The sequence below is a fragment of the Aedes albopictus genome, chromosome 3 (assembly GCF_035046485.1).
Source record: "Aedes albopictus strain Foshan chromosome 3, AalbF5, whole genome shotgun sequence".
NCBI classification, from domain to species: domain Eukaryota; kingdom Metazoa; phylum Arthropoda; class Insecta; order Diptera; family Culicidae; genus Aedes; species Aedes albopictus.
The window spans coordinates 41,239,885-41,254,773 of record NC_085138.1 but is presented as its reverse complement, the minus strand read 5'-3'; the positions used below and the strand labels follow the sequence as shown (position 1 = coordinate 41,254,773).

Sequence of the window (14,889 nt, the reverse complement as noted above, 5' to 3'; positions counted from 1 at the left end):
GTGTCTCAGGTGCGTTACATGGGGTCCGAGAGGGTTTCAGGAGGGTATTTGAGGCGTTTCTGGAAGAAGCAGAGAATTTTCAGGGTCCCCATCCCAAAATCCTTTAAAACGCCCCTAAAATGCTATTTTATTTAAAGATGTTCTTGAAACTCCCTTTTACGACCCTGACCTGAAATACCTCGAAACGCCCCTGAAATGCTATCATACCCCCTAAAATCTCTAGAAACGCCCTTAAAATGCTCCTGAAACCCCCTGAAATTACTCTGAAATGCCGTAAAACGCCCTTCAAACCCCTTGTAACGCCTTTTGAAGGCTTCTGAGTGCCCCTGAATTGCCCTTAAAGCACCTTGAAAAGTCCCTGAAACCCCCTATGTTGGCGCGATCACTTACCGCGCACTGGGTTTTTAGGGACGATAGTATTCTTCAGGCCTAGGCAGCCACGAAATTAACACCACGGACACTCGCGACGACGAACGGATTTTTGCGAGACGTGATTCACTGTACCACGTGCTCACTGGGGATTTCTTTCTAGCGAGGGATGGTTAAGCGAACGAGTGTAAGCTTCGAGTGTCGAGTACAAACTAATTTATTGTTCAATACAAAATGATCTATTAGGCCCAATTTGCATTTGTGTGATTGTTATAATTGTTGGTCTTGTGCTGTGCATATACAATTTTGCAAAGTGTTTGTGTGGTTTACAATTTATGTTCTACGTGTTTAGTTTTAAGATTATTAACCCTTTGAGATCCGGGTTTTAACGTATGATCTCCAACACCCTAAATTCTATTGAAATACCCCTGAATTTCGCGTAATCCCATTTAAACACCATCAAAACCTGACAGAACACTCTTGAAAGGCTCCCTTGAAACAACCCCCTGAAACGCCTCTGAAGTCCCTTGAAACCCCCTTTTCTGGGTTCTCTGAGAACTTTATGGAAACCCCCTTAGCACCACAGAACAGGTCTTGGGAATTTGAGCCAAGACCTGTTCTCACGAGCTAGATTCCCTCATTAAAGTCCAAACTTAATTTATGCACAAATTTCCCTCATTTTATGCCTTTTATTAAATTTATGCACATTTTTAATTCATGCACCCCCTGCCATGTGCATAAATTGAGGTTTTAGTGTACCAACAATAAATCAACCAGACAGTTACAGTTAGACGAAACATAAGACCAAAAACGAACAATTATTATGTTTCCAGTTCAAAACCGAATTGGCGACATTTTTTCTTTGACTTCCGCTGCTTTTGCCTTGCGTTAAACACAATGCCGGAAGTGGGGCGCTGTATAGAGCATCAGGTGTACAATACAGCGCCCCACTTCCGACATTGTGTTTAACGCAAGGCAAAAGCAGCGGAAGTCAAAGAAAAAATGTCGCTAATTCGGTTTTGAACTAGAAACATAATACTTATCCTTGAAGATGGCACAAAATATTAGAGCCGAAACGTCGGGCAAACAATAAACCACGTTTTCGTGTTGAAGATTTCGTAGCCGTTTAAATCCTGCAGTAAAATCATTCTAACCATTTAATCGCGCTTTTTTCGTTATCAAGGTGTTCAAGGTGCGTGTACTCAGTACACGACGCGACTGCTCCCGGGTTGTGGCGTTGGGGCAGCCATGCGTGCATTTAATGATCACGCTAGCATCTTTGCACATGAAGCAGTCCATTACAATGAAGTTTATCGTCTTTTGATTTTGATATTTTTATATGATTCGCATTCCACCCCGCTCTCCCCTATCACCGGTGCACTCGGTTAAGCAAAGTAAGTAAGTACCCCACCCTCGTCCGTCTGAGTCAGTCGCTGCAGGTACTGGCGCTGGCGGCGCGTAGCACCACGACCCGGGTAGACCCAGACACAAAACCGATCACACCTAGCCCCTGCCGTAGTCTCCGGCTTTAAGTCAACCAAAGAAGGTACGTCTCCGTCGTCGCGTCGCGTCGTTCATTTTCGAGTCCTCGTCTTCGTCATTTCTGCACGATCTACCTCACCTTTGGCTTTGGCATCAGCCAGCAGGTACTAGCCCCTGCCTGGGTAGTAGGGTAGCAAGTGCAAAATTTGTTCCACCACCACCATCCGTCGTCATCGTCGTCATCCGTTCAGTGAGTGTAGTGTAGTGACACATAGCGCCATTTGCTAGATTTTCTTTTTTGTATGCACTCCTTCACTTGCCGTGATTTACAAAGTTTCCAGCCCCAGTTCGGTGAAGTTCGGTGTCGTTCTGCTGCATGTCAGTTTCCAATCTGTGTTCCGTCGTCGTGAGAGTGGGTCTTTGGGAATTTTTCCTTGAGCGTGCGCGCGACAAAGAATAGGAAAACTTTCCTCCATCCAAGTGGAAATTTCATTATCACGCTTTTGGCGCGTTATCGTTCCCTCCCGTAAGTTTGAGTGGGTGAAGGCGGCTGCTGAAGAAGAAACTCGCCCAAAGTGCATCTTGCATCACTCTACTTTTTTTTTTGCTTTCGTCTTCCTCGGTAGTGCAGTGAAGGCCTGAGAAGACTCGGAATTGGTTAAATTGAGTGCACACGCGGTGAAGAGCGGTGGAATTTCTCAAGAGGCACTCGGTGGTGTTCTGCTGCAGAGAGCTCCCGTTCGTTGTCCGTCCATTATTAGATAATACCGGAGCAAATCTCGTTTTCTTGGCCGGGCTGGGATCTATCTGGTCGCTGAAGTAGAAGAAAAGCTCCTACGACTACGACGACGACGACAGTTGGCGAGCAGTATAGTGAAGAAAGAAAAGGCTTTGGCGTTCTTTTTTATATCGCGAAGGCCACTACCATCGTCACGTGCGTCGTCGTTATTGTTGGCGGTGCTACTGGCTGCGGCTGCATCTCTGTGAAGTCGAAAGGCGAAGGCGGCTGATTCGAAGAACACCGAGTGGAAGCACGGCTGGAAAATGGTTTCAAAAGTAAGTAATAACCGTTACACAACAATGTGAAGTGACGCGTGAGTCATAAGATTTAATGGTTTTTGCCGCATCTGAGGTAATCTTAAACTTTGATGCGATTTTGTTTTTTTTGCCTTTCTCGTACACTAAGTGTACTGGAAAGGCTATATGTTCACTCCAAAAACTACTTTTTGATAGAAGGCCCGGAGGGTCAAGTCACATATACCAATCAACTCAGCTCGACGAATTGAGATGATGTCTGTGTGTGTGTATGTGTGTGTGTGTGTATGTGTGTATGTGTACAAAAAAAACTCACATCACTTTTTGGCAGTAAACCTCAACCGATTTTAATGACCGACGGTTCATTCGACGCGGAATCTGGTCCCATTGTTTCCTATTGAAAATGGTTCGGATCGGTCAAGCCGTTCCGGAGTTATGGCCATTTACGTGTTCCGGACCAGTACCCTTGGAAGGGGCCATACATAAAAATGTAACAAACACATACATGCGACACATCAAACTACGGTGTTTTGGATAACCTGATGAACAGTTAGTAAGAAAACAGTCGCAGACCTCATCTGAACCGGTAGTGTTCCGGAACCGGTTCCGGGTGTCCCGCCGGAAGTGGCCAAATATAAAAGTGAACCAAATCCATGCATGCGACACATCAAATTGCAGCAATTTCGATAACCTGATGGATAGTTAGTAAGAAAACAGTCTCAGACCATATCTGAACCGGTAGTGTTCCGGAACCGGTTCTGATGTTTCGCCGGAAGTGGCCAAATATAAAAGTGAACCAAATCCATGCATGCGATATATCAAAGCGCGACTTTTTTGATAACCCAATGAAAGGTTGGCATAAAAAAGACTCAGACCATATCTCAACCGGTAGTGTATCGGTACCGGTTCTGGATGTCCCGCTGGTAGTGGTCAAATATTAAAGTAATCCAAACCCATGCATGCGACACATCAAACTGCGGCATTTTCGATAACCTGATGAGCAGTTAGCAAGAAAACAGTCCCAGACCATATCAGAACCGGTAGTGTTTCGGAACCGGTTCCGACCATGCGCGAGGAGGACCTGCAAGCACTCGCAGTTTTCGAACGACGCTTGCTAAGGACGATCTTCGGCGGTGTGCAGGAGAACGGTGTGTGGCGGAGAAGGATGAACCATGAGCTCGCAGCACTTTACGGCGAACCTAGCATCCAGAAGGTGGCCAAAGCCGGAAGGGTGCGGTGGGCAGGGCATGTTGCAAGAATGTCGGAAAACAACCCTGCAAAGCTGGAGATTGCAACTGATCAGGATGGCACAAGAAGGCGTGGAGCGCAGAGAGCACGATGGGTGGACCAGGTGGAGCGTGACCTGGCGAGCATTAGGCGCGACCGAGGATAGAAAGCGGCAGCCAAAAACTGAGTATTGTGGCGTACTATTGTTGATTATGTCTTGTCTTAATGATGTTGAACAAATAAATGTATGTATGTATGTTTGTATGTAATGGAAGTGCTCATAGAACACTATGCCGAAGAGCATGAAATTTTGTACCAGTGGCGATTTTACGCTAAGAAGAACAACATTTGGAAGATTCCTGGAAATAATCTATTGTCAAATCACTGAGTAAACCCCTGCCTGAATCCTGGAGGAATCTGCATAAAAAAAGTCATTCATACTAACTAGCATCGTGTGGCTACATTTAGTAAACACTGTTTAAATCTCCACACGCACGCAACAACAATACAGGTCTATTTCCGGTCTAAAATTTCTATACAAAATATTAATATGTGAAAAATTGTTTCATAAAACAGGAATCATAAAACTGCACCTACCTCAGAAACGGCCACTTCGTTTCCTCGCAGTATTCCTTGATTTGGTTCTGGTTTCATTCCCTTGCTAGCGACGCGTTGCCGTTCCTCCAAACTTGCGCTTTCTGTGGTACGGAATTTGACCTCCTCTGTTTCGAGAGCTGTCTGAAGCTTTACCATTCGACCCGTCATCAGCACCTCGAAGCGCTTCTTCGCTTTGGATGAATTCGGGTAGTCCACCACTAGGCCACCGTAGAAGCCAGCCTTCATTGCTTACGTTGTCACCAGTTCGATATAACTGAGACACTGCCCGGCATTTCGTATCAAAGAATAATACTGGATTAACTGTAAATTTGTTTCACTTCATCCCAAAGATAGGAATCTTCGGCCACGTTTGCAATTTCTTAGCCGCCAGAATCATATCTCAGGACTGTTGGTCATATTCACCATCTCGGCTGCAACAATCTGTATCAGCTGGCCAATCAGTGCCGTCTTACGAAGTACATAGGTACATCATTCCCGTAGGCAGCAATCTGTTATACATTTGTAACGTAGCCCAGACGTTTTCGTCCTGCTTCAGCATCACTCTTGCGTGCATTGTTTCCTTTGCTCTCCACCTGTTTATGAGCTTCTCGATCACTGTTTCTTTTCTCGTTTCACCTTCACAATTTGCTAACAATTTGCTCAACAATTTTTGCTCTTCTTAGAAAACGATGGGCGTATTTCGGATGTCCAAGGGTCCTTCATCGTCGTACGGCTTCCGAATAATTCTGTTATTGATCGCCTTTCGCCTGATTTGTGTTCAAACTGGTTGTTGCCGGTGCTAAGCAATTTCGGGATAACCATTGCGGTGCAATCTTTAAACGATTGGCCTCAAACTAATATTAGAAGCATCCAATTCGTCCTGCAGCACCCAAAAAGTTCGCAGCAATAAAATAAGAGAGCGATCATGGGCTGCATTCTGCTTTTCCGGAACGACTCGCTCGGATGTTTGTGCATGATGCAGTAAATATCTACGTCGGGTTCGCCGTTTGATCTCGAACAGGCTTATCCGGAATAGACTGAAATAATCAAAATTGTTAAAAAAATATTTAATTTATTATTCCTATGATATTCGTCTTCTTACCTCTGCTCTGATAGGATTTCGATTTTCGATGTTGACAGATGGCGAATGTCGAAGTTCTTCGAAGCTGTCCTCGAAGTAAACAAAGCTTGAACAGGCTCCTGTCACCGCAATTGATTGATGCACCAAGCGGTAAGAAGAAGAATTTTGACATCCAAGCGGTGTGCCGTTTACATCCATCGACCAATCAGCGACGAGGATCTAATCGACGGCACACCGCTTGGATGTCAAAACTTCTTCTTCTTTTCGCTTGGTGCATCAATCAATACTATCCCATAGGAAAATAACGACTTGATGTGTTCGCCGTTTTTTCGCACTGGGTTCCTGTATTTGAGCAAAAAGGTGTCGTGATAAACAAACATTTAGGCGCAATTGTAACTCTGATAACGCTCTTGTTGTTTAATACGGGCACATCCAGAAAAATAATTACTCAGTCACTAAGTTGGATGAAATTGTAAAAATTCAATGTTCTACAATTAGGGTAATTCATGTATTTTGGACAAGCTGAAGACAACGTTAGAAAAATCATCCCCTAGCTTACTTAGAAAGCAATTGTTTATTTCGCAAAGTTACTAATACACTTATAATATGATTGTACTGTGCGTTCCTGGTGACAAAAACCTTAACGAAAGCATTTTAAGTTGAGAAAACCACAATTTCCAATCGCCTGTTAGAATTGCATTTTGGACACCGAATATATGTTTTGGACACCCTCAGATATATATAATTTGGACAGAGCAATTATCTCAATGTTTAGCCATGAATACTGCTAAATCATGAAAGTAGCATAAATTAACAAATATTTTCTCACGAATAATCTAATTTCTCCGCTTAACAGGCATCTATTTTGTTAACTATTACAGATTTAGTTGAAATAGAAAAAATATCGCCAGACCCACAGAATACGCCTCCAAGTATACAATTGTACTGCATCCCCATGTAGTTCGTCAGATGACCAAAATATATTTACAGTAGAAAACTTGTAATGTATTTTGGACACCACCTATTTTAATCGTTCTAGATGAAGGTTAAGAGATTGGCCGCCTAATGCTACTTTATTGAACATTTTTCATTGCAATAAGGCATTTAAATTTCTTACAATTATTATTTCAACGATTTTGGGGTGAATATTGTATGTGACTGTGAAGTGTATGTCGTCTTGCATACCTGTGCATTTGAGGGGTTTTAGTGAAATAATTTACATTTTCGATAATTTTGAAGTAAATTCTTAATTGTTAAGCGTATTTTCACCGTAAGTCATCAGAATAGGGTCTACTTGATCCAATAATCGATATTGAGAAGTATCTACTTTTATAAGTTCTCCGGAACAAGACATACAACGTCGTGCCTGTCCAAATTACATACATGTCCAAATTATATTTTTTACCCTATTCTTCATATCTTTTTTGCCTTTCTCGTACACTAAGTGTACTGGAAAGGCTATATGTTCACTCCAAAAACGAGTTTTTGATAGAAGGCCCGGAGGGTCAAGTCACATATACCAATCAACTCAGCTCGACGAATTGAGATGATGTCTGTGTATGTGTGTGTGTGTGTGTGTGTATGTGTGTATGTGTACAAAAAAACTCACATCACTTTTTGGCAGTAAACCTCAACCGATTTTAATGATCGACGGTTCATTCGACGCGGAATCTGGTCCCATTGGTTCCTATTGAAAATGGTTCAGATCGGTCCAGCCGTTCCGGAGTTATGGCCATTTACGTGTTCCGAGCCAGTACCCTCGGAAGGGGCCATACATAAAAATGTAACAAACACATACATGCGATACATCAAACTGCGGCATTTTGGATAACCTGATGAACAGTTGAAGAAAACAGTCTCAGACCATATCTAAGCCAGTAGTGTTCCGGAACCTGTTCCGAGTGTCCCGCCGGAAGTGGCCAAATATAAAAGTGAACCAAATCCATGCATGCGATACATAAATTGCGGCATTTTCGATGACCTGATGAGCAGTTAGCAAGAAAACAGTCTCAGACCATATCTGAACCGTTAGTGTTTCGGAACCGGTTACGGGTGTTTCGCCGAAAGTGGCCGTATATAAAGTTGACAAAACTTTTGCATACGGCACATAAAATCACGGCTTTTTCGACAACTTGATGACCGGTTATTGAGGAAGTAGGCTAAGACCACATTATGGGCTGTCAGTAGTGCCGAAACTAGTTCCGGGTTTCCCTCCGAAAGCGGCTAAATATAAAATTGAACCAAACTCATGGCTTTTTTGATAACCTAATAAACTTTAGCAAACAAATAGGCTCAGACTATTTAAGAGACTATCGGTAGTGTTCCGCAACCGGTTCCGGGCCGGAAGTGACACCAAACCCATGCATGCGATAGCTCAAATGACGGCTTTTTAGGTGACATGGTGAACAGTTGCATGAAAATAGACGCAAGAACCCATTACGGGTGTCCCACCAGAAATGGCCAAATGTAAAAGAGAACCAATACATGCGGTTTATCATTGCATGGAATGGAGTCATAATGACCCTAATACACGACTAGGTTTAATGTGGTCAAGCAGTCAACTGAGAGGTCTGATATTTTTAAGCTATGTTTTGCCGTTGAACTTTACATCGGAATATATTGCTTTTTTTGCACCGTATTCGACCCCCTGCAGAAATTTTTTGTCACACCACAATATGTTCCCACCAGTTTAAGCATACATTGGTTCGTTTCGCTGCTAGAAAGTTTAAGCGTCGGTTACACTTTTTGGGTGGTGCATGGAATAATCGGTTTGTTTACTTGCTACTTTCCTTGGTGTTTGACGTGTGAACAAATATTTTAGACGATTGAACATTTGCACGGTAATCTATAAAGCAATGCAAGATGCAATATACCATCAATAAGTTTCCCAAATCCATTATGGCTTTGTTAAAATTGTTGCTTTTCTATATGAAGTGTTTTCAGGATTCAGGAACATTTTGGTTAACGTCGACGAAAAGTTCATGAGTACATATTCGACGAGAAAGGCACTATCACCACTAGGTGGATTAATCTGGGTTTTTTTTGGATGGGTTTATGGCTTAATTTTCTAGAATGGGTTTATGTTATTCTATGCAAAGATGATAATGTCCAAATCATAATGCTGAAATTAATGATGTCATCAATGACTAACAGTTCAAAAAACAGAATGTACATACGTGACATATTTGTTAAAAGAACAGTTTATCAAGTAGTGTTAATGACTTTCATATAATATGCCATCCAGGTCTCATAATCCATCTGTTCATGGCTTAAGGCGAAACTGGATGCATTCCCTTATGTTTTGGTTTTTGTATTTTATTATATGACGAATCAATGTTTCCAAAGTCGGTTTTGATACACATATAGAAGAAAGATCAATCGCCTTATTTATTTTCCGCTGGTAAATGTTTTTTGTTTATCCAAAAACCATTTTTCCTTCGAATTTTTTTTCAAAAATGTTTTGTATCGTGGGTCGTCAGTTAGCCTAATGATAAGGCTTTGGATTGCCAATCCGAAGACGGCGGCTTCCTGCGCATAGTATATCATTGCCTCGCAATATACAAAATTCATGCAATGGCAGGCAAAGAAAGCCCCTCAATTAATGACTGTGGAAGTGATCAAAGAACACTGAGTTTGATAGAGGCAGCTCAAGTTCCAGTTGGAGCGTCGAGCCAAAATATTGCTTCGGTATTTAATAAAAAACTAGCTGTTTCCGGCAAACTTTGTCTTGCATACTGCGTTTTTTTGACGTTTCAAATTTCTAGCCAAGCCCAAGTCCCCGGTGAAAACGGTATAGAAAGGCGATTTTCAAAAACGCTCAATTTGTCCATATTTTAGGCCTCATAAACCTTCCTTGGGTGAAAACTAACAGAACAAAACTAAGACGACCAAAATCGGACCTTCCGTTCGCAAGTTATGCGCGGTCCCACGTATGCCACTGCATTTTTATATAGATAGATAACAAAAAATGAGGTAATGCATCCTACCTTAAGCGCGAGTATGCTCCTTAACTCGTAGTAGCAATAAAGTATATTTTTTTTTAATTTAAAAGAAGTTTGATTGGGATTCAGTAAAGATTTTCGGTGGCATTTTGAAAATTGAGAGTTATCTGTGAGAGCTATGCACATCCCTTCAAGAAATACAGATAAATTTTTGATCACATTTCAACACATTTCAACACATTTCTCATAGTCGCAAAAAGTAAACAATGAGTAGAAAGTGGAGAACAAAATTTGCCTTATTAGCAATAACCCATCTATTGCCAGTAGTGCTTGGCACAAAAAAAAAGAATAAAATAAGGAAAACGTGCGATCGTTTGACAAAATGGAAATTGGTAAGATTTTTCCAATTAATCATTTGTCCATTATATTATTATGTTATGTGTCCATGAGTATTCGATATTTTTAACATCTTATCATCTGAAAAAAAGCCGTTTTAGTTTTGGACACCTTCTAAGTTGATGATGAAACTTGTTTTTCTTCCTTTCTCGTACACTAAGTGTACTGGAAAGGCTATATGTTCACTCCAAAAATGACTTTTTGATAGAAGGCCCGGAGGGTCGAGTCACATATACCAATCAACTCAGCTCGACGAATTGAGGTGATGTGTGTGTGTGTATGTGTGTGTGAGTATGTGTGTGTAAAAAAAAACTCACATCACTTTTTGGCAGTAAACCTCAACCAATTTTAATGACCGACGGTTCATTCGACGCGGAATCTGGTCCTATTGTTCCCTATTGAAAATGGTTCGAATCGGCTTAGCCGTTCCGGAGTTGTGGCCATTTAGGTATTCCGGACCGGTACCTCAGGAAGGGGCCAGATATGAAAATGCTACAAAACCATGCATGCGACACATCAGACCGCGACTTTTTCGATAGCCTGACGAACGGTAAGCATGAAAATAGTCTCAGGCCATATCTGAACCGGTAGTGTTCCGGAATCGGTTCCGGAAGTCTCGCCGGAAGTGGCAAAATATAAAAGTGAGCCAAATCCATCACGCAGAAAAATAAATTGTAAACACAATTAAATTCTAGTTCAAATCAACCAATTTTTCAGTTTACTATGGCGACAAACTGATTTCTAGTTTAAACTGAACTGTTTTATTGTTTGATAATACAAATATTTCCATTTGTCGAAATTTTTGACAGTTAAAACAAACAGAGATATGGTATTTTCAACATAAAATAATGGATTGATTCAAACGACTGCACTTTTGCCACTAACAAACCCGGAATGTGATTGTGTTAGTGATGGCAGCAACTGTGGCAGCTCGGAAATCTATTTTTAAACCGTCGGTAAGCGGATGGGGAGGAGAACGACTAAAAAAAAGACAAAAAAGACGAAACCGATCAACTTTTTGTGGATGCTGTCGTGAGTACCTGCGCGTTATCCATCACGGCCAAAGCTGCACTTGGAAGTTGGCGTGATGGATTTGCTACACCTTCTTCGTTGTGGCGATGTTAGGGTAAGCATTTAATTGATGTGTGAGAGCTTTCGGATCATGTTTATGGTTTTTATTTTGGAAACAAATGAAATTTTTGACATTATATGAAATGATGGTAATCGGTCGTTTTTATCGATAAACCGAATAGAAAACAATTGAATATAACTTTGGAATAAGTAAATTCTCAGTTTGAAAATCGTGGAAACGCATGGTTGTTTTATTGTTTTAAACAAGCGCAATTTTTCTGCGTGATGCACGCGACACATCAAATAGCAGCTTTTTCGATAACCTGATGAACAGTGAGTAGCAAAATAGCCTTTGATTCATCAGAGACTACCGGTAGTGTCCCGGAACCGGTTCCGGGTGCCCCGCCGGAAGTGGAAAATATTAAGTTGAACCAAACCCATGCATGCGACACATCAAATCGCGGCTCTTTAGATAACCTGATGAACGGTTAGCAATAAAATGGAATCAGACCATGTTTAGGAAAACCAAGAGTATTCCGGAACCAGTTCCGCGTGTCCCGCCGGAAGTGGTAAAATGTAGTTGAACCAAACCCATACATGCGACACATTAAATAGCAGCTTTTTCGATAACCTGATGAACGATTAGCAAGAAAACGGTTTCAGGCCATATTTGGAAAAACCAGTAGTATTCCGGAACCAGTTCCGGGTGTCCCGGGTGTCCGGGTGCATATGGGAGCCAAACCCGTGCCTCAGACACATTAAATCGCGGCTTTTTTTTGATAAGCTGATGAACGTTTTGCAAAAACACAGCCTTTGATCACATCAGAGACTAACGGTAGTGTTCCAGAACCAGTTCACATCAAACCGCGGCGTTTTTGATAACCTGGAAACTAGTCTCAGACCATATTTGAGACAATAGGTACAGTGTTGGAACCGGTTCCGGGTATCTCACAGGAAGTGGTAAAAACAGTGAAAATGCAAGCGATAAATATGTGTTAGAGAACAAAATCTTGACAAAACTGAAGTAGGCTCATCAAATCACACCTTTTCAAATTCCTGAGGCGTTAATACATATACAGTAGAATGGGGGTTGCATGGGAAAATTTAAATTTAATCGCATCAACCTCGAACAAAGTTTTCCAATCCCCTTTTGCGTCTAAGATTACTGCACAAAATTTTTATCCGACTGGTTGCTCCTCGCGCTCTGTGATATGGTTCAAATTTGAATTGGATTCAGTATGAAAAATTTCACTTGCTGCCATTTTTTGGTCAAATTTTATGAATCTAGTTACCCATGATAATAAAATATAGCCTAAAGTGTGCAGAAAAAAGTTTATCGAAGACTGTAAAGTGATTTTTTGTTGTGAAATAAGTTATATTTTAGCTTGTTATTATTGTCTTGGTATTGATCGGCCTCCAGTAATGGTAAAGCAGTCAGCTAAGAGGTTTGTTATTTTTCAGCTCTGCCTATACATTGAACATATCGTCGGAAATATGTGCAATCAATAAGTTTCCCAACTCGATGATGGCTTGGATAAAATTCTTGCTTTTATAAATAAAATATTCACAGGATTCAGGACTACGAGTTACGTCGACGGAAAGATCATGAGTACATATTTGACGAGAAAGGCACTATCACCACTCAGTGCCGGATTTGGGCTTCGGGGGGCCCGGGGCAAACCCTATAAAGTGGGCCCCAAGAGCAAGATTTTGAAGATTTATAAACGTTTTTTTTTTCAATGTTGTGTATTAGGCGGATACAAATATTATTTTCACTATTTGTCCCCCCCCCCCTTCAAAAATTTTTGCCCAGATTTTGCATTTTGAGGGGGCAGATAAAAAAATATTTATCAAAATAAAGGATCTTGCTAAAAATTCTTTAACAAATCCGATGAGTTTTTAATATTTTTTAGATTAAATGCTTTATTATTTTTATCCCCCCCCTCGACCAGCCAAAGAGTGGTGGGACAAAAAGTGAAATAAATATTTGTAACGGCCTTATTGGTATATTTATATTTTTAATGTTTTTTTTTGTTCATTCAAATTAATATTATTTATCATGTATTTTGCATTGTTTTCAATGATAAAGAAAAAAGTTACGAACACTTATTTTAAAATTTTTCCAAAAACATCAAGATACTGCATTCAAATTTACAGCATAGATGTCATCTTATTCAAATAGGCATTACATATTTTTTAAACATTTATTCGAATTCATAAGATTTATGCAAATTCTAGGACTTAGCGATCATTTTAACACCTAGGAATGCAGAGAAATTTTCATTACAATTACAATACATATTTTTCGTGTATTTCAAGATTCAGATTGAACAAAGTTAGTAGCCCAGGGTTGATTGATTGATTTGTCTTTATTAAAGAGACTTTCAGCCCTTGGCTGGTTCGTCTCTCGAGTAGCCCAGGGAGCAATTTTAGCAATAAATTCTAAAACAATGACAGTGAAACAGATGCGTAAAACCACTGTTCCGAGATGTTTCTGGAAACTGGATTTTCAAAACTATCCCGATTTTTTTTAAGAATCTTTATCGTCTATTTCTCATGATAACATCTGTCCTCAATGAACTTGTGCAGATGGATATTAAGAAGTTGTTTTCAGAATATGATCGTATAATCAACAGACTGATGAACAAGTATTGTTTGCTTTACTCCGAAAAACTTAATCTTTTAACGCACTCTGTTTAGAGACGCTTTTGTGCAGTAGTTTTCACATAAATAAGTTTTTCTTTTGAACTCAAAGAAAACTTTCTAAGGCTTTACAAAAATAATAAAACAAAAACTTCGTTTTACTATATTGTTGGATACTTGAAAATCTCTCTAGAGCTGAATTTGCTGCAATCAAGCATTTAAACCAATCCCTCAAAATAGTAATTCTGGGAAATTCACTGAAATCCTAAACAATTGAATTGCTAAGTAATTGAAATATTGTTTTTCTGCCTTATCGAGAGATCAAAGTTTTATTGCTTCAAAACATAAATTGACAAAACAGTTTTATGATTTTATAATTGCTGCTCATACCGAAAAATAAAGAAATCCCACAAAAACTTTGAATCCAATCTGCAAATAGTTCCGATGCTTCACAATTATGAAATTTTGGATTTCGATTTCAGATTATGAAACAATCTGAATACCCATAAAGCACCTAATTATACAACTCTAGGACATACAATAAATATAATTGTCTTTGATGTGCATTTTTATGAATTCGTTGAACAAAATATATAGTGCTTATGGATTCTTGGGGGCCCCCCCTCATCGGGGGGCCCGGGGCACTTGCCCCTTTTGCCCCCCCTTAAATCCGGGCCTGTCACCACTTGGTGGATTAACCCGGGTTTTTTAAGACCCGGACACGTTCAATGCTTCCAGTGAGCTATTTGCTCTTTGAAAGAAGCACGACACTAGACAACGGACTAGCATGCAACGCCTAGTGGCACAGCCGAAAATTTTTCCTGGCAGCTGCGGCGGGAATCGAACCCGCGCTCCTCAGCACGATGCGACTAAATGCTTGGTGACACTAACCGCACGACCACGAAGCCACACTTATAAAATTAAAATGTTTGCACGGGCATAACTAGATGCATGGAGACGAGTGGGTCTATTTTATTGTAGATGGTAGCGAAACCTGCAATGGAAATGGATAAGACACATTCTACCATGCGGTTACAACGTTTTGAC

General features: G+C 40.6%; 1 protein-coding gene across 1 annotated transcript in view; it reads left to right on the top strand.

Moving 5' to 3' along the window:
- The first annotated feature begins 1,815 nt into the window (after positions 1-1,815).
- LOC109429501 (putative odorant-binding protein A10) overlaps positions 1,816-14,889 on the top strand; it is a 37,687-nt gene continuing 24,613 nt past the window's right edge. Inside the window, exon 1 of the mRNA XM_029863784.2 lies at positions 1,816-2,907. Within this exon, the coding sequence (XP_029719644.1) occupies positions 2,896-2,907 (12 nt within the window). The 5' untranslated portion in view covers positions 1,816-2,895. The remainder of the gene's footprint in view (positions 2,908-14,889) is intronic.